This window comes from Heloderma suspectum, chromosome 2 (genome assembly GCF_057233095.1).
Source record: "Heloderma suspectum isolate Gila_16-S chromosome 2, 16-S_ref, whole genome shotgun sequence".
Lineage (NCBI taxonomy): Eukaryota > Metazoa > Chordata > Lepidosauria > Squamata > Helodermatidae > Heloderma > Heloderma suspectum.
In genome coordinates, this window is record NC_139459.1 from 62191819 (window position 1) to 62211780 (window position 19962).

At 42.3% G+C, this 19962-nt stretch overlaps 2 protein-coding genes across 13 annotated transcripts in view; one reads left to right on the forward strand and one right to left on the reverse strand.

Moving 5' to 3' along the window:
• Positions 1–4776, forward strand: part of SLF1 (SMC5/6 complex localization factor 1) — a 43109-nt gene extending 38333 nt beyond the window's left edge. For 3 of the 7 annotated variants that reach the window (XM_084833763.1, XM_084833762.1, XM_084833765.1), the window contains exon 17: positions 867–4775. In XM_084833763.1, coding sequence (XP_084689889.1) covers positions 867–1372 — 506 coding nt within the window. In that variant the 3' untranslated portion in view covers positions 1373–4775. Of the gene's footprint in view, positions 1–866 lie in introns of all 7 variants that reach the window. The other 4 variants (XM_084833761.1, XM_084833760.1, XM_084833759.1 and 1 more) reach the window with 2 other exon arrangements.
• A 9665-nt stretch (positions 4777–14441) lies between these two features.
• MCTP1 (multiple C2 and transmembrane domain containing 1) overlaps positions 14442–19962 on the reverse strand; it is a 273863-nt gene continuing 268342 nt past the window's right edge. For all 6 annotated transcript variants that reach the window (XM_084833774.1, XM_084833776.1, XM_084833775.1 and 3 more), the window contains one exon: positions 14442–19112. In XM_084833774.1, coding sequence (XP_084689900.1) covers positions 19041–19112 — 72 coding nt within the window. In that variant the 3' untranslated portion in view covers positions 14442–19040. The remainder of the gene's footprint in view (positions 19113–19962) is intronic.

Consider the following 19962-nt stretch of genomic DNA (forward strand, 5'->3'; position numbering starts at 1 on the left):
CATACATTGCACATGATTGCAAATTCTTTTTGCATCTGCTAAGAAAACTACGCCTTGTTGTAGTGTGGCCTCTAATCCAGCATGATCTAAATAGATAGATTTTTTCCTGAATAGGCTAGTGCTGATTACACTTGCATTAGTAGAGGGCTATGAGCGCTTAGGTGCTGGATGCAGGTTTTAGGTGTTTAGTCAAGCACATTTGCTTTCTGTGTATACAGACCTCATCCTTGAAACAGTTGCTGAATTGTGGTGGGTGTGTCTAGCATGTTTTCCTGTTCTCTGTAATGTACTTACTAGAAGCAAAGAAATTATTTGTGTTTACTGTGACTGTGTAGGTGTTTTATGAGATCAAAAGCTCTTAGTCAAGTGTAATTATGTTGACCTTGCACAGAATAAGGGCTTTGTTCAGATTCATTGAGAAAAGATTACGCTGTTTGTCTGAACTTGAGAAATGAAGCCCTGGTTCATACATGCAGTTGTGGGAGGCAGGAATCCTGATACAGTGTGGTAGAGTATCAATATGCAGATAGCCTCCAGTCCGAACCAGATCCTCGGTGTGAATACCTAAGGTCCCCCCAACTCTCATTCACTAGGATCCCCCAACCCTCTGTGTAGCTTTTCAGGAGAAGCTCCTGTAGGGAGGAGAGGAGAGGAGAGGAAGTCCGCTTCCACAAGACCAGATATACATGCTTAGATCTGGATCCAACCCTACATTATTTAAAATATGACCTCTTTATCATGTCACAAATTTTTAAAGTTGCAGACGGACCTGTAAATACTTCAGAACCCCCAACCACTTACAGTTTTAGGTTTAAGCCACTTACTGAACATATTTTCCCTATTTTAATTTTTTGTTTCTTCTGCAGGACCAGTATTGCTACAGCAAAAAGATTCTGAGGGAAACCTGCCACTTGATCTCATAAAGAGTGAAACAACTAAGCAACATCTTTTGCATGTTGCAAAGTTAGAAGAGACAGTTGAGGACTTTCATGCTCGAGTGGGAAACAGTTTCTATAATCAGAAAGAAATTTGGACTGTTTTGTTTTGCAAGATGTTGCTAAACTTTTGTTCTGTATATAACTTATTTAGACCTCTTTCTGTAACACTTAAAAAGTTAGGCTACTCAAATCCATTCCTGGTGTCAGCTGGTTGTTGTAAGTTTAATACTAGCTCTTCTAGCCATTGGTTTATAGATCTTTATGCTAGAGAGCTTGAAACCTTTCAAAATCTCCCAAGGTATCTTCAGAAAACTATTGAGGATCTTAAAAATGGCCCAGAAGAAGAGAAACAAGCTTTTACAGCAACACTACAACACATTTCAATGACAATTCAGACGTCTAGCCTTTATTTGGCCAACAAACTTCCAAACTAACCTGGCTTGCCTAGAACTGATAGTCAGTCATGTTCATTGGCCTCAACATTTAGTGGTAATATCAATGCCTGGTAGATGTACTCTTTCCCACAAGGGAAATGGTGAAGACTACATTGGCTCAGTTTAGCCATAACAGGAAATTATGGTTTGCCACTATGTGAACAAGCTTCAGTGAGCATCAGGCATAAATACTCACCCGTCCCCTCTATTTTGCATACCAGAGGAGGATATCAGAAGCATCTGCTACATAGTGATCACAGCTCTCCATGATGTCTGAACTCAAGGAATTGTGGTTTAAATTACATTTTCAGAACAAGCCAGGATCTGACACCATGATGTAATCCGGGCTTATTCTCACTAACTATAGTTGGTTTGGCTACCTCTGGTTACTACAGCAGTGGAAACAAAGCTTATATAATACTTTGTAAAGATTGTGTTTTTCTTTACAATGTGATTAATATTAGAGTAAAATAAATGAATAATTGTATGGAAAAATCTCTTGTGCAGTAAGTCATTCCTCCCAGTGGCATTCAAGCAGATGCATCTTTTTAAAAGAAATGTGAACTACATTTCTAAAAATCAATTGTTTAATAAGCTCCCAACAGTGGTTCACTAATTTCATTTCATTCATTGGTTTGGATGTTAATTATAAACATTTACTAGCTTCCAATATTGTCAGATTTTGTGGATATTTTATGTCCAACTTCAGCCCAGGGCTATGGTCTACTTCTCCCATACAAAGTTGACGAAGTGTGAGAAGGGTGGATTAGACATCAAGGGCGCAATCCAATGGCAACTAGGCAGCGGCTAGATGGCTATAGGATTGATTGGTTTCCAGGAACCGACCTTGGAGCCCATGCGCCAAGGAGAACCTCCTCCCTACCCCTCCCCCACCGCCTTGTAGGCGGTGTGGATCGTCCCCACTCTCGTAAGAGCAGCTCAGAGCGGGGGAAACGGGTGTTCCCGGGGGTGGGGAGTAAGTGCTGGTACGATATTTCCTATGTGTCGTCCAGCCTCCCCACCCCACGCTCTGACATCCCGCTGCTAGACAGCCAAAATTGGCCATCTAGCTGCAAATGCAGAGCAGCTGGAGCATGGAGGAGACGATCCCCTCTGTGCTCTTCCTGCCATACATTGGATAGGTGGTCACCTCCAAGTTCGGAGGCGGCCATCTATCTGCATGGGATTGCTCCTTCCGTCCTTGTCTCTGCAATAAAGTGATGGCAAATGGTAATCGCACTGACTTCCTTTTTTCTTGCAGACATATGCATGCACACACACACACCCCTCCCCCAAAGTAGTTCACTAATGTCAGAGGTGTTGGACTTAAATATAAGCTTAATACTAAAACTAGTAAAGTAAGTTTACATAAATGATTTTAGTTGGCAAGTTTACAGAAGGTGTTGCCTTGGATAAAAACAGTTCTGTTGACAATATATAATGGTTGAAATTTATGGCTTCCTTCCACTGGCCTGCAGGGTCTTCCTCCTATTCCCCCAAAGGGGCAAATCTAAAAGAAGCCACTTCCACTCCAACACTTGAATTCTTCACACTTAGTTCACTGATTGCCCTTACAGCTTTTTAGCAAGCTAGGATGCAGTGAGATGGAGAATCAGTTCGCAGCCTGGAAACCTTCAATCATTATCTGGTGTCATCTAGGTACTTGGTGCTTTACAAATAACGGATTTGACATGTCCCTGCCCCAAGGGGGCTTGCATAGATGGGAAATAGATGAGAAAGGGGAAGAATTACAACTACATGTATTTGGCTGTTACAATAGGGGAGGGGTGGACAACCTCGTGCCCTCCAAGTGCTTTGGAGTACAACTCTCATAAACTGACCATTGGCCATGGTGGCTGGGGATTATTAGAGCAGTTGTCCAAAAGCATCTGGCAGGCGCCAGGTTGCCTATCCCTGAAATAGCGTAGTGGGACCAAGGGATAGTTCCAAAAGGTGTGTTTTAAGGAGGAATTTGAAGGAAGGCTTGCACGGGGGCATTCTGGCAGGTAGTTCAAAGCATAGAGAAAGGGCAGAGTAGTTTTGGGAAGTGGATGGAAGACCTTGGGATGACTGAGGTGCTGGATGAAGGGATGTGTTGGGATGTAAAAGCTGAGAGAGTAGGCTATGGAGTTATTTTGAGAATCATGTGCAGACGCTGGAAGTAGATAGGAAGCCAGTGTAGGGATTAAGGAGGGGCATGACATGGTCAGAGTCATGAAAGGTGGTTAATGTTCATATGAGGAGGCATTTTCAAGCAAGGGAGGCACTTTTCCTCAGCCCAGTGCTTCCAAATTCATGCTGTAATCTGAGCCCCCAACCCAACACCAGTCAGCTTTTTCTAGGGGTGAATGTGAGATTCTTCCAAGCAGTCATGCATCCAAACCTGCTGCTCTATCTAGCCTGCATGCAGATTGATGACTTAGGGTTTGTAATCATATACTAGCATTGGAAGAGGATGACAACGTGATCCTGCTGTAACTTTTCCAAAGCCACCCCTGGAAATGTAAGAACACAGCAGCAGCTCTTCGAACAGCCTTCTTCCCAAATCATATTGGGATGCAGCCCCCCAATGGAAGGAGGACTACAATTCCATATATACTTTGCATACAGAAGGCCCAAAAGTCACTTTCCAGCACCCCCACTTAAAAGGAACAAGTAAAATGCTATGAAAGAGCTGTACCAGCGCAGACAATTCCGGGCTGGATGGACCAATAAGTTTGTGCTCGTATACAACACCTTCCGTGCTTTCCTATATTTCCACCCTTATAAATCTGACACCGATCAGTGAAGGCTGCTGACAGGGCCATTCAGCATAGCCAGGTCTTGGCTGCTAGTGAAGGACCGCACCACCTGGCTCAGGATCCCATCCCTCCCTCGTACTTCATGTTTCCTCTTCTGGTGCCCCACCCTACCCAAAAGGGGGCTGTCCAAAACCCCCAATCCATTCAGCTCAACAGCTTTTTCATTTGCTATTAGATAAATTTTGAATTCAGTATGTTTGTAGTAAGTGAGTTGCCTGCTGATAGCAAATGGTTGACCTGAGGGGGCTATACCACATGCTCCACCATTAACAACAGTAACAGAAACTCAAAGTTGCTGCTCACACCAACGGTTTCAGGTAAAAGTCTCATTTTTGCCCATTAAACAAAATTATTACTCTTTACACTTTTTTGCCATTACAAACTACAAGGTGTGCCTGAGATGAAAAACTGTTAAAATCCTTTATATTATGAGGACTGGGTTTAAACTGCCTTTAGCTTTTGAGAATTTTTGCAGTTTTCACAGCTACTCACTCTAATTAGTATAACCTTTAATGCCATTTAAATGCTTTCTAGCAGTTACAGCATTCTTTTTTCAAGTATTTTACAAAAAAAAAAAAATTAGGAACCTGACAGGTTATGACTACATCTGTGCTATCTGATCATGAAACCTGGCTTAGGTTTGAAATGGCAAGAAAGTTTATAATAAGCTGCAAAGCCAGTATAATGGACAAGGTCTTCCAAAGGAGAAAGCCTTACTCCATCAGAGTTAGATGTTGGATCCAACCCACCCAGTGTTTCTAGCACAGCCTTCACCAGTCTAGTGGCCTCCAGATGCATTGGACTACACCTCCCAACATCGCCCAGCCATGCTAGTTTGGGAATGCTGGGAGTTGTAGTCCAACACATCTGGAGGCCACCAAATTGGGGAAAGCTGTTCTAGCACCAGGGTTGAAACTTCTCAATTCTCTGCATGATTACTGCTAACTTAATAAACAGAATCCACTGAAAAGTGGAAAGCACTTATTGAATTTGCTACCATAACACATAATGATGGGACTGGACAAATTCATGCAGGAGAAGGCTATTGATGGCTGCTAGTCCTGATGTCTAGATGGTAACTCCAATATCATGCAGTATGCCTATGTACATCAGGTGCTGGGGAACATGGGCAGGAAGGTGCTGTTGCACTCATGTCCTGCTTGTGGGTTTCCGGTGGGCAGCTGGTTTGCCGCTGTGTGAACAGAATGCTGGACTAGATGGACCCTTGTCTGATCCAGCATGGCTGTTCTTATGATCTATGTTCTTAAAAGCATTTTAGTTGTTAGATATACTTTTTATTTATTTTATTTATTTAAAACATTTGTATCCAACCCTATATCATTAAGATCAGAGAGATAATTCATACTGAGATGAGAAGCCTAAGGCCAAAGTACTAGTTAGTTACAACTCATTAGGAAAGTTAACCCCCTCCCGACCCTCTGTCAAGGAGGACAAACAGGCTTTTCCAATACCATGCTGGGCTTGCACCGTGTCCTCATCAGAATTCCTTTCCTCAGCATCTCCTATCGGTTTCAGTGGTGGGAAATTAACTACACCAGCTCCAGGGATGGCAGTTTTGCTGCCAGTCTGGGGTCTGCTGGGGGAACAGCAGGGCTTTGAATCCAGTGGATCTAAGCCTTCCCCCATTCCAGCCCTGACACTCCCCCTATTGCCCTGAGGTCAGAATGCTGATGCTGGAGAGGGAAGGGTTGTGGGGGTTTCCATGCTTGCAGGTGGGAGGCCTGGCAAGTACAAAGTTGCACTGAGACTATAAGCATCCTAGAGTTGCTTCAGCAGCGCTTAGGATGTAACATAAAGATCTGCCAGGACAATAGGCACGGCTGGGTCATTACTTATTTCTTGGCCAACCTTCAGGGTTAGCCCTCCCAAGGTAGGTCACAAGATATGAAAACAAGGAGAGCAGACAGTCATAGTTTCAGAGTTGGTGCACTGGCTCAGTGACCTACTGTGCAGCAGAATATAGGAACAGGTTGTTAAACTGCTAGGCCATTTGCTTAATATGATGATTCAAAGGATTGTTACCACTAGTCTACAGCAGCCTTCCCCAATCTGGTGCCCTCCAGATGTGTTGGACTACAAAGCTTAGCATCCCCCCAGCTGATGCTAAAAGTTGTAGTCCAAGACATCTGGAGACCTCCAGGTTAGGAAACCTTGATTTGAAGTAGTCCTGCTACTGTACAGCACAAAAAATATAATTTGTATTATAATACAATCAGCAGTCCCTGATGAACCTCAAGCACTCAGGATTCCAGCCCATTTCCCAAATCAGTTCTCTGTCCTAAACTTCACAAGATTTTAAATGGCAATGTTAATCTATTATGTGTAAGACTGTCCCCTAAAATTGAATTATAAGAAGTCTACACCAGTTAAAATATATTGTTTCCTTGGTGGAGTTGAAATTATAGAACATAAAATCTTTCTGTTCAGGAAAATTGATTTGTTAAGATCTTTTTATTTTATTCTATTTTATTTATTTAAGCAGTGCTTTAATTGAATTGAACTTCCCTCTGTGGTTACATATACTCAACGTGAACCACATCATAATGCTCTTAATGTTGCTGTCTAAGTCAATACCTCAGCTTAAAGTTCTTGCTTAAGTGAACAAGTGCTTATCAGAATCTTTAAACCAAGCTGTGTTGAAAGTATTATTTTCAAGTTTTAATTATTGGTGACTTTTCTGGCCATGCTGAGTTCCACATTCATCCATACAGTAGCTTATATTTTCTGCTTCACAGTTAGGCTATGTTACAGAAACAACTCTGATCCTTATGGGCCTTTTATAATGAGGCTTTATTGCATTATCTGAAATGTCCTAAAATTCTTCTGTTACATGCTAAACTCTCCTAGAAGAATAAATGTGATGCGTCAGTTTGATGTGGTCAGCCAATCATTAGTTTAAGCCTTTACAAGGCAGACCTTCTCTCTGTGTGGGATATGCTATCTATAATGGCTCTTAAACTGCTAAAGATGGAACATTTTTTTTCATATGGATACCATGTGGATTGATGATAACGTAACATATCTTCTCTATCAACCCCTTATGATTTTAGGAGTGTTCATGGAACATGAAGAATTGCTTGTTCCCTGATGTGCCTTTTCATGCTCAACACAAAAAGAAGGGAGGGAATTGATAAGATTAAATGACTGAGTACACTTATCAAAGGCTCTGCAATGGATGTATTTATAGGGAGTTCACTCCTGTTATTAAATTAAGATTTTTTTATCCTGGACAAATCCATAAAAATGCTTTTGAAAAGATGTGGAACATCTTTTCAAAAGATGTGGTACTGAAAGCAGTAGCAGGTCTAGGAAACAAGCCTTTGAAATATTACTAACGTGTTTGCCTATAGCAAGTTCCAACCACTAATAAAGCTGCTGGTTTACAGTCTTTTCAAAGCCAGGCGATATCATGCTTCCCAAATCCATAATGGAGGAGGGAAATTATATCCCAAAAGCAGCTTTATAACCAGGTGGGCTGGATTCATCTCATTTTATTAATTTTTCATTTCATACTAGCTCCCATGGCTGTAGATTTTTTTTTCTAGGCATACCCTGAAATAAAAGCCTCCTTCGCCACTAACAAGGGTTAAGGGAGATGAATTTCAACAGTATGTGGCGACATTGTAGCTACTTGGGACTACTTACTGTAAGCATGCAATGCTGTGAGAGCCTTAGGAAATTAGTTATTGTCTTTGTCCTTTTTAATCTAGGGAACTTTTCAATTTCTCCCAAGCAGACCGTAATTTCCACTATTTAGCCATGCTGGCTGGAAATGAGGTGAGTTGCAGTCTCACCCATCTGGAGGGCACGTGGTCCAGGAAGGTTGGCTCGCAGGATGGGAATTGTCGGGATCAGCCTTTCAGCAATCACAAATTCTAAAAGCAAACAGAATCTGTGACTGATACAATTGCAATTGTGCAAATCGATAACAGAGAGTTCACAGCTAGGAATGTGCTGAACAGCAAATACAGAGCATCTCTACACCAGCCTAAAATCCTGCATTTAAAAGGGGGCTTTCTGCTTCCGTTTTAAATGCAGGATCAAAATGAATTCCCTTTACACATGCTTCCTTTCCCCTGTCCCCTTTGCCCCTTCTTCTTCCCTTCTCTTCCCCTCCTCTTCTTGTTGCTTTTCCTCTTTTCACAGAGGGAACTCAAATGGAACACAAGCAGTGTAATTTAATGGCTCATTATCTTCGATCTATTTAAAAAGGGAACAAAGGTAATTTAGTGCAGAAGATGCCCTGGAGGTTCACGAAGTCATCTAAAGGGCCTGGCAAACTTCTGTGAGTGAACAATCTCAATAGTAGCATAAAAGAGCTGTGTGAAGGAGCCCACAGACAACCATTTCCTTCATGCAATGCCACCACTGGCTACATAAACTGGTTGCCAGTGTGACATCCTGCCAACTGCTTCCCTGGATTTCTGATTAGAAACAGATCTGTGGTAAATTGCCACTGGTAACATTGGGCTAAACCCAGGATATATGCCTCCTGCAGATGGAAGGGGCTCCTTCCATCTGTGGAAGGCTTCTGATCCAGTGGAAGAATTCAGCTGGTGGAATGGGGATTCCTCCTCCTATGCCCCCCTGCAAATCTGCTCTGGAGATTTGGGGAACCCTCTAGAACAGATGGGGAAGTCTCTCTGTGGGCTGCAGGGCAAGGGGAAAACCAATGAAAATTGCCTTGTCCCCTGCTTTCTATCTGCAGGAGCATTCTGAGAGGAACTCTGCTCAGGAGATGTTACCAGCAATGGAACACCACTCAGGATCCAGCCCATACTCTTTACCACTTTGCAGGATGTCATTTATTCATTATCACACTTCTATCCCACCCCTTTTCCTCTTGCAAAGAACCCAGGGAAGTTTACAGGATCCTCCTTCTCCATTTTATCTCAGAGCAACCCTGCAAGGTAGGTTAGGCTGAGAGTTGGTGACTGGCCCAAGTCACTCAGTGAAGTTCATGGCCAAGGGGGAAGTAGAACCCAGGTCTCCTGAGCCCTAGTCCAACACTCTAATGACTACACCACACTGGCTTTCTCACAGATCAAGTAATTTGATGCACATCCCTGGCTAAATATCCCCCACCCCACATTTAAGATAGACTGCAGCAAAGCAAAATGGGGAAGAAGAGTCTCCCTTTGACCATGGGGTGAGCTGAGGATTCTCATGTTCCAACCACTGCTTACAAATCTTTGAAAGTTTGGGGTGGAGAACAGTACTTCTGGGCTCACTGCGTGTCTGAAGGCTACTGATAATTAGTTTCCCACCCTATTAGAGCTACCATGCAAGAAATGGTGGTGTGATGGTACCTGACATCTATTTGAAGGAGGGGTGTTCACCCAGATGGCCATTTCCAGTGTTTAAGGATGCAGAATTAACCAATTAAAAATTAAAACAACATTGGTTCCAGACAAGTTTCCAAGCTTGACTTTGAATTTCCTGGGACTTTCCTAGATCTTAGCCTGAGCGTTAAATCACCTTTTATGTTTTAATAGTGAGATGACAGAATGAAGCACAACAGTTACAACACTTTGACTCTACAAGAGAGTTGTAGCTTTAGTTCTTACTTGTATCGCTGTAGCGTGAGCATTTCACTAACACCTTGTGACATTTTGCCTACAAATATAATATGCAAAACAAAAAGCTGCCACATCTAATGGCTAAGGTAAGCAGTGGCAGAAATGTGTATATTTATACTTAGTATGCATCGGTGACAGCATATTCAATCATTCAATTTTGGGTTTAAAGGTGTTCTGTCTCAATGCATGCAACATGCCTCTTCAAACCACAGCACTGTTTGTGGACTAATTTTCAGTTAAAAAACCAATGGGTTACGTCCAGTGTCATGTTAGTGGAACTAGTGCAACAGAACTTTCTCCTCTCTCCTCCCTGCTGCAGCCCTCTGTGCTGGTGCTCAGCCCTCCGGAACAGATGTTGAGGGCACAGTTCCTGGTTCCCATGATGCAAGTAGTTCCATAAACTTACTAGTTGGCCTTCAGCAAGCCACTCCCTCTAAGCCTCAGCCACCCCCACCCCCACCCAGTATGGATAAAAATGCTAAGTTATCTTACAAGGTTGTCATAAGGATCATAACTACATAATTCATGTGAAGCATTTTGAACACTTTAAAGTGCTACACAAAAGTTGATCGTCATTATCATCTGCTCAGAAATCATAGAACAGGGGTGCAGAACCTCAGACTCAAATGGTAACCCCCGCAGGCCTCTTTCCCCTGACTAACTTTTGCTTGTTCCTTAGCTTTTGTGATGTCCCCCCCCCCCGCCTCCTAAAAGGTTGAAATGCCTCTCCTAAGGCTTAGTTACTGGCAGTAAGCGCTTTAAGCTAAAATATGCGGGGGGGGGGAGGGTGGATTTTGGCCTCACCCATCACTGGAATGCAGCCCCTGAGAGCTTTCCCAGAATGGAGATTGCCCGTCTGGCTGAAAGGTTCAACTCCCCTGCCATAGAGGAAGGCAGAGTTTGTTAATATTTTTTGTTTCAGTTTTCTGTTTTGATTTCTAGTTCAAACACATTTCTAGTTACTTGCCATGCTTTCATGTTTCAAGTGAAGTGTTTTCTTTTTTCACTGAACAGTTCTATGTCTGGCCTATAAATTTGAAGGATTTATAAATCACAAATGTCTACAAAAATATGACAGGATGTTAATCAGGATTATAATCTCTGCCCCGACCTCCTAAGGCTATGTGTGTCCATTGCAAAAGTGGATGGGAATGGTATATGTTTATTGACATTTCTTAAATTGAACCAACCAGCTGAACTGGATCCCAAATACAAAACAGCTATGTCAAGTATTCTAAGTGCTTTCCATTGTTAAAAGGGTTAATGAATAGGGATGCAAAAGTATCCCACTATTTGCCCTGAAAATGGTCCAGCTTTCGCAAGCATCCCAAACCAAGGTTTGCAAATGGTTTGAAAGCATTCACTCTCAAAGGGCCTGCCTCTGCTACCATGGCCCCCAAACCCAATAGCCTACCTTTGGCTTGGGGAAGGCAGCAGCGGACACTTCCAGGCCTCTGCAGAGCCACTTTTCTTGCCAAGTACTGGAACGCCCAGTTTCTGAATACCTGGCAGAAATGTTGTGCCTAGTCCGTCTCTTGACAGGGATTCTGGAACTGGTAGCCCTAATCCCAGCCAGGCAAAGATCCTCCACTGGGATGTAAGGATCACCTGCTACCTCTTTCCCAGAGGCATGTTCTTGGGTTGCAGGCAGGGGAAGGGCAAAGCCTCGCTTAACCCACTTGAAGGTTTTGCAAGTATCCCCAGCTTGAACATTCACAACATCCCAATTAGTATTTCTACACACCAGCACTAATTATGTTAAATGTTAATAAATGTTAAAGCAAGACAGTTCTTTGTGACAAAGAAGAGCCACACATTGCCTGGAAAGGTGAAACACGTGCTGATGGTCTGGTGTCCTCTTTTACAGAGTACAGTCCTTTATTTGAAGGCATCCTCTATTTGAAGGGCAGTCCATTCCAAGTCTAGTTGAAAGATAAAGAACCATCAGAAGGAAGAGCTGGGACTTGAAATTGCTCATCAACAGCATGTAGCTGGCAGACGGAGCAAGGCACGCAGCTCACAGTCATCCACACTATGAGATACACTGTATTTCTACTTAAATTATATTATTTCTAAAATTTCATTTATAAATATAAATTAGCATTTGCAAATTATATGCAGATTGGTCTCCTCTTTTTTGGTGATTCACAAGTGGCCACCCTCGTGCTGACTGGGGGAAGGGCTCTTTCTAGAAACTCAGCATTATTTTCTTTCTGCAGCACATCGCCACTGTGTCAGAGATGCTGCTGAGCACCAGCTGTTAACTACCAGCCAAGCTTTGCTTCCCCCTGCACCTGACCTTAGAACATCTAGTAGCTTGCTCCTTCCAAGTTCCACAAGATAGTTGAGGTGTGCAAGGGCCTTGACTTGAACGGTCTGATAGAGCACTCGACACAGCAGTACTGGGATGGCATGATGTCGGGCATACGAATTACGCTGGGATGTGTGTCTCCATGTTCTGCTTCCGACATATGGAGGGAGCAGGATTGCAGCCTATCCATTGTATTTACCTCAGCAATTACTAGTCATGAACTTAGCAGGATTTCCTTCCAAGTAAAAATACTTAAATACCAGGCTGCAAAGGATGGTTTCAGAATGAACTGTACCAAAGAGCCACCCAAACTGTACCAAACAGCCAAGCTTACAAGTGTGATTGCCATTCAACTAAATTAGAAAAAACAAAATGGGTTGGATCCAGATTTAGGTGTCTACTACAGGGCTGGAAGAAGCAGCATTCCCCACCTTCTCCCCACAGCAGCCCCTCCAGCTCCCCAAAAATGCTACCCGGAGAGTTGGGGAAGCCTGCTGAATAGGGGTAGGCTGTGGGGAGGGGGACTGAAGGGGAAAGTAGGGACCCCCCCAATATACTGTACTGTAGTTTTAAGCTCTCATATTTTATATTGTTTTTATGCTGTACCTTGCGATTTTAGTTTTTGTGAACTGTCCAGAGAGCTTCGATTATTGGCCGGTATAGAAATGTAATTCATTAACAACTAACTAACTAACTAACTAACTAACTAACTAACTAACAGGCAGAGGCACCTTCTGTGAGTGAGGCTCTGCTCATGGAAGGTGCCACCACCTGATACCCCTCTTCCTCCCACAACACAGCCTACCTGACTCAGCAGGGTCCCCTAATCTTCTATGTAGCATTTGTAGGGGGCTTCTGTGAGAAAGAGGGTTGGGGAAGTCCATTTCTGTCAACCGCATTGCACATTCCATAATCTGGATCTAATCCAATCATCCCAAATATATATTTTTCTGCATTCCAAATCATAGTTATGAATGGAACATCAACAAAAATGAACATATTCTTCATTCAATGAGATTTTTATTTTATTATTAAATTTATTTTATTATTAAATTTATTAATCGCCCATCTGGCTGGTCACCCAGCCACTCTGGGTGATGTACAGCGTATAATAAAACAGTTTAAAACAATAAAATTCTACAATAAAAACGTTTTCTAAAATACCCTAACCAACCCCAAATGCCTGCCTGAACAACCACGTTTTTCATGCATGACGGAAACTCATTAAAGAGGGGGCATGGTGGAGTTCCCTAGGGAGGGAGTTCCGCAGAGTGGGGGCCACCACAGAAAAGGCCCTCTCCCTTGTCCCCACTAGTCTAGCTGTCCTGGCTGATGGGACAGAGAGAAGGCCATCTGAGGCTGATCTTGTTAAGCGGCCTGTCTGGTGTTGCTGGACGCGCTCCTGGAGATAGGCTGGGCTGGAACCATATAGGGTTGTAAAGGTCAAAACCAACACCTTGAATTTGGCCCGGAAAACAACTGGTAACCAGTGCAACTCCTTCAGCACTGGAGTGATGTGATCTCGCCGGCGGCTGCCTTTAATCAGGCGAGCCGCCGCGTTCTGTACCAGCTGAAGCTTCTGAACCATCTTCAAGGGTAACCCCACGTAGAGCGCATGACAGTAGTCTAAACGAGAGGAGACCAGGGCATGCACTAACGATGGGAGCAGATGGTCGGGAAGAAAGGGGCGCAGCCGCCGTATCAGATGGAGTTGGTACAGCACTGTCCAGCTCACAGCTGACACTTCAGCCTCCATGGACAGCTGGGAGTCCAAAATGACCTCCAGGCTGCAGACCTGGTCTTTCAAGGTAGCCATACCCCATTCAACACCAGGTCAACATCCCCCAGCCTCTTGTCTTCCACCAAAAGTACCTCGGTCTTGTCAGGGTTCAGCTTCAGCTTATTCCTCCCCATCCAGCTACTCACCATCTCCAGACATTTAGACAGGGATTCTATGGCCAACCTTGGTGAAGATTTGAACAAGAGGTAGAGCTGTGTGTCATCCGCATATTGATGACACCGCACCCCAAACCTCCTGATGATAGCCCCCAGCAGCTTCACATAGATGTTAAATAGCATCGGGGAGAGGATGGAACCCTGTGGCACCCCACAAGTGAGTGGCCACGGGTCCGAAACCTCCTCTCCCAGTGCTACCCTCTGGTACCTGCCGGAGAGGAAGGACCGGAACCACCGCAATACAGTGTCTCCAATGCCCAACCCCTCCAGGCGGTCCAGGAGGATACCGTGGTCAACGGTATCAAAAGCCGCTGAGAGGTCGAGGAGAACAAGGAAGGAGCATTCACCCCTATCCAGAGCCCTCCTCATATCATCTACCAAGGTGACCAAGGCCATTTCTGTCCCATGCCCAAGCCTGAAGCCCGACTGAAACGGGTCTAGATAATCAGTTTCTTCCAAGTGTGCCTTCAACTGCATCGCCACCAACCGCTCAATCACCTTGCCCCAAAATGGCAGATTTGAGACTGGGCGAAAGTTGTTCAGAACTTGAGGATCCAAGGAGGGCTTCTTTAAGAGCGGTCTTATCACTGCCTCCTTGAGGGCTGATGGCATCACTCCCTCCTCAAGGGAGGCATTCACCACCGCCCTGATCCCCTCACCCAGTCTCTCTCTGCAGCCCATAAAGAGCCAAGATGGGCAAGGATCAAGTAAGCAGGTGGTCGGCCTTACAGATGAAAACACCTGAAATATAAACTTAAAAATTTGATTTTTAAAATCTAAACATGCTTCACGTTTCTTTTGCCTCTCTCCATGGATTTAAAATTGTTTACAGTGATGTTGTTCTACTACAAAGCAACTTTATGTGGTTCTGAAAGCAAATGCCTTTTAAAACATGCCTGAGGTGAGATATCAGAATAAGCACACTAACAGGTGTAGATGCTCACTCCAGAATTAATTTGATCACAAGGAGCATCTTGAAACACTTGAAGCTTGAGGCAGGGTTATTCCCCAAAGAAGTTTCCTTTCCAAAGCAAAACAGCAACAGCCTGAAGACAAGTCACTGACAGAAAATATTGTGGAAAATTTGGTATTAATTAGTTATCTCATGCAAACCCTCGTGTATGGATTCTAAACTTGAAAATTAGTGGCAGCATGAGAAAAATGTATGGGGTGAGAGACAAAGAAATGTTTTCAGGCAGCAAACGCAGTGGGAAAAAAACAGAGCTTATGTACTCACTCAGCAGCTAAGCTCCTGCTATGATTGTCTATCTGGTGCTATGTAGAGATATTGCCGATTCTCATAAGGGAATATGAAGTTGGATTCCAAACTGGGCTGATTCCCCAACAGTACTTCTCCAGCTCCTCTCTCCCGCTTGCTTACATGGGTCTAGTGGCAGCAAAGAGGAAGGCCTCTCCCCCCCACCCCCCGCCACATCTCCCTCTCCTATTCTCTCTGGAACATGCAGTGCTGCTATGGCCTTTATATTGGAGTACCATCTGAAGTTCTGGTCATCTCTCTAAAATAACATTGTAGAGTTGGAGGAAAGTGTAGAAAATAATCACATGGATACAGCACCTTCCTTAAAACCAAAAGCTAGAGCAGTGTGTGTGTGTGTGTGGGGGAGGGCAGTTTAGGGGAAAAAAATGGCTTGAGAGGAGAAACATAAGTTTACAGTGGTGAGAAAAAGTTTGTGAACCCTAATGATAATCAGGGAAATTCCATAGTTTTACTATGATAGCCTTTGTGATTCAAAACCAGTTCCTTTCTAAACATTCAGTAGGGTTTATATTAACCAATTCATTGTCTTGTGAAATAAAACAACGTATAAATTAGGCCAACAGTGAGTACTTAGGAGTCAGCGTATGTGCAAAAGTAAGTGAATGGGCCAAAATTCCTCAAAACCAGTGTGAGAGACTGACCAACAGTTACAGGAAACATTTACTTTAAGTCATTGCTGCTCAAGGGGGTGCCATCAGGTACTGAATCTAAAGATTCACATACTTTTTCACACCTGGATATTGAATATTGAATCAGTAGTGGATAAATAAATGTTGAAAAAGCATTATGTTTGTGTATAATTTGTTTAGTAAGGTTATCAATTGTTATTTATATAGGATTATGGAGTTAGATTAAGGTCTAGTAACATTCTAGGTTGGAAATATGTGACAATCCTAAGTGGTTCACAAACCTTTTCTCACCACTGTATAAAATTACCCATGGTATGGAGAAAGCGGAGATATAATTTTTTTCCAATGACTTGGTTGATAGTAGATTTAGGACAAACAAGGAAGCACTTCTCCACACAACACACAATTCATTGATGGAATTCAATGCCACAAGATGTGGTAACAGTAACTAGTTTAGACTGTTTGAAAAGGGGTTAGACAAACAGCCTGTTCACACGATCACAGATGGTTCTGGGTGGCTTGTTAACCATGGTAACAAGCCACCATTGCCAGGTTTGCACGACACGGCAAGCTGCACTAGCAAGGGTAATTATGCAAATCTCCCCAGCAAGTGACCAGCATGCATGGGAATGGAAATAAGCCACGGTAGCTTATTTTCCCCTTCATGATCATGCAAACCCGGTCAAATTAATGGAGGATAAAGTCTAGAGGTTGCTTATGCTAGCACAATGGAATTTACATTAGCATTAGTATCGACTTCGATACTGCCCTCAATCCATAGAGACAGTATGCTTCTTAACATGCTGAACAGCACAGGAATGATGTTGTCTACATGCCCTGCTTTTGACTTCGTAGAGGTTGGCAACTGTGGGAAACAGACCCCTGGACTAGATGGTTCAGTAGCCGCTGCTGGGTAAAGGGCTCAGGAAGGGAGTTGATGTGTACATAATTTTTCTTGTGGGGGGGAAATTACATTTCTCTATGCAGTATCCAGTATCACTTGAAATGGCTTATCCATTCCAAAATGTGCATAGAGATTTTGCCCATGAAATTGGTGGGGAGCAAAGAAATTGGAGCGGGCTCTTACAGTTTCGCTCTCCCTCGTGAGTATCCTGTGGGGGAAAAAAAGTATACTGTACATTTATTCTGTAATGTTTCACACAGTAAAACTAATAGTTTGTCATATGAGTTTAATGGCATAAATAAGTTAGGTAAGCATTTTGTACAAGAAAAAATACCCATAGAATGATAGATAGTATTAACTGAACAAATCAGAGAAAAAGTCTTCATATATTATGTAGCACGTTTTCACAGTAAACAAAATATTCCAGACCAAAACAAAAAAAAATGACATCAATACAGATTCTTTGATAGGTTGACTTCATTAATGGCATATTGTTCATCAGCAATAAAACAAACAGATGGGAACTACATACAAGTGCATATTAAATAAGTCACAATCACCTGGCTACATAACCAGAACACGCTCAGGTCAAGCCCTCCCTGCAGTTACAGAACTTATTTGGCATTCTTTCAAGCATGTGGTATAAATAGGCAAGATCAAAATAGTTCTTTTGTAAGAAACAGCAACGGATTTCTAAGATAAAAATAATTTTCAAAATCAGCTTTCATGAGAAATGCAGTTTAAGAATACCTTTAGACATACATTCATGTATATACATTTTCCTGTGCATAAAATGCTTCATCTCTCTTTCTGAAAAATGTACTATTTTAACAGTAGTGCAATAGAACTCGGTAAGCAAGCACAACTCAAGTCTGAATGCCACATACAAACGGCATGGCATCTCCCCACCCCCACCCCCACCCCACCCCACCCCACCCCACCCCACCCCGAAGGCATAAATCCATTCGTCTTTACTTGGTCCTTTCACACCCCGCTGTAAATTTTTTGTAAGGATTATATGATAAGGTTCTTAGGTGTACAGACTCAACTCAAGATCGCTACAGGTCACAGCTTATGTATATATCCCTAGTCACTCTTTATGCAATGGCAATGTCTTGAAATGTAAACCATATTTCCATATCTGCCACAATTTATAAAATGGTTTCCACATAACAGGGCACTTAAATATCTGAAGGACTGATTACTTAATTAAAAAAATAAATAAAACAGATATATAAATTCTGCCCACATTGTATTTTCATTTGCCATAGCAAAAGGTGAAGTGTTATGCTGAAAAGGCTTTTAAAATGACCTTTCAATTAGGATGCAAACCTAAATATTAACCATTCTTTATGTGCACACAAGGTGTTCCTAACCTGACACCTGAAGCAATATGGTTTTAATCTGATAATATTTGCTTTACTGCTGAACTAAATACAAGTTGTTCATTAGGCTAGTAAGTAAGTACAAATCACAATTAGTGGCAATATAAAAAGTTAGATATGCAATCAGTTATAAACCTGGCAGTATTTTAGATACAGGATTTTTTTTTCAAAGTCTTGTGGTGGAATGATAAAAGTGTTAAGAACTTCTTTAAATCTTTGGAGAACCAGTAAGACATTTGCATTTAATATATACCTTTCTTGCTTTCAGGCAAAAATTGGTCAGTTGTTAAAGTTTGGTGATTTGCAGCAGGGTCTAAATTGTAGATTTATTTTTTGATAAAATGTATGAATAGGCTTCTTTGTGTTGTAATTTTGGTGAAATGTATAAAATATAATAAAAAAACAGTGAAGATCTTCTTTGGATAAAAAGATGGGTCATGCATAACTCTTCGTTTAGCTTTTAAAAATTAATCAGAGCATGAATTAAAATCTTAATTTAACACATCTTTTGCTTATCCAGTCATGTGTGTCTCTCATTTACCATTTCACTTTCATTCTATAAGTGGCTCTCTCATCTATCAAAGCTTCAGCATAAGTTAGATTTGAAACCTCCTTTACAGTTCTGTACAACTGACAGTGTATTTTCACTGATAAATCCCTTTGCACAGTATTTACACTTTTTCCTATTATGATTAAAAGGCAAAATAAATAAAGTGTAGAGAGAGGAAATGTTCCTTGGGTTGGGCTTTTTGTTTTATTTCCCCCCTCAAACAGATGCCGGTCTCTCCAGCACATGGAATTGGCTAGCCAGGATTGTTTTTCTTCCTCTTACTTGGACTGTGGGTAGGGTCTTGTTTCAGTTCTTGGTATTGCACCTGTTTAAACACAAAGTTCAGAGAGAAATTTCAACTCAACAACTGGATGAGTTTCTTTTTCAAAATCCATCTATGCAAAGGAGCAAGAAATTATTCTTGGGGAAAACGAAGTGATATTGCAAGTTATAAGGGCCCTACACCTGAAGTGCAAAAAACCCAATGGATTGCCAGATAAAGGGGAAGGAGGAAGAACAACACCAGGAAAATCATGAGGAAACAACACAGCATGGAGAAACAAACTTCAAGGAAATCTCTTCCTGCCCTCCCACAGGGTATGTCTTCAAAAAATGACAGTAACTTCTTTAAAGAGATGGGGAGAAATTCCTTATAATGGCACCCTCAAAATAATGTAGCCCACCTTGTTGGGGACCAGTATTCATGACTGCAGTATTCAAGTGCCTTTCCACTAATGCTATAGCCATTGAGTATATGTGCTAATTTGGCTCCAGGTCAAATGGAAATATCCTTTGCAAATAGAGTTCAAAATATATATACTTCTGCAAATATGTTTTATGTGTGGAGTATGTAGCAGTCTTAAATTCAAGTAATTTCTCCCATAATGCAAATAACTGTTAAAAGAACAACAGAGCAAATTTACACCATCAAAAATTGGTGGCCGCAATCTCATACAGCCATTTTGCTACTAAGATATACTGGGGAAAGCAATTTGCTTTTGCATATGTATTGGTGTCTTCTGCTTTCCATCATCTCATGTCCCTATTTGCTGCCTCAGGCCATGCACGCTTCAAGAGAGGAGTCCTTAGTACAATGCAACCTGGCATAACTCTACTGTTGCCACAGTGGTTGGAATCCAAACAAGAGTTTGGCCATGACAAGTGGATTTTTTTTT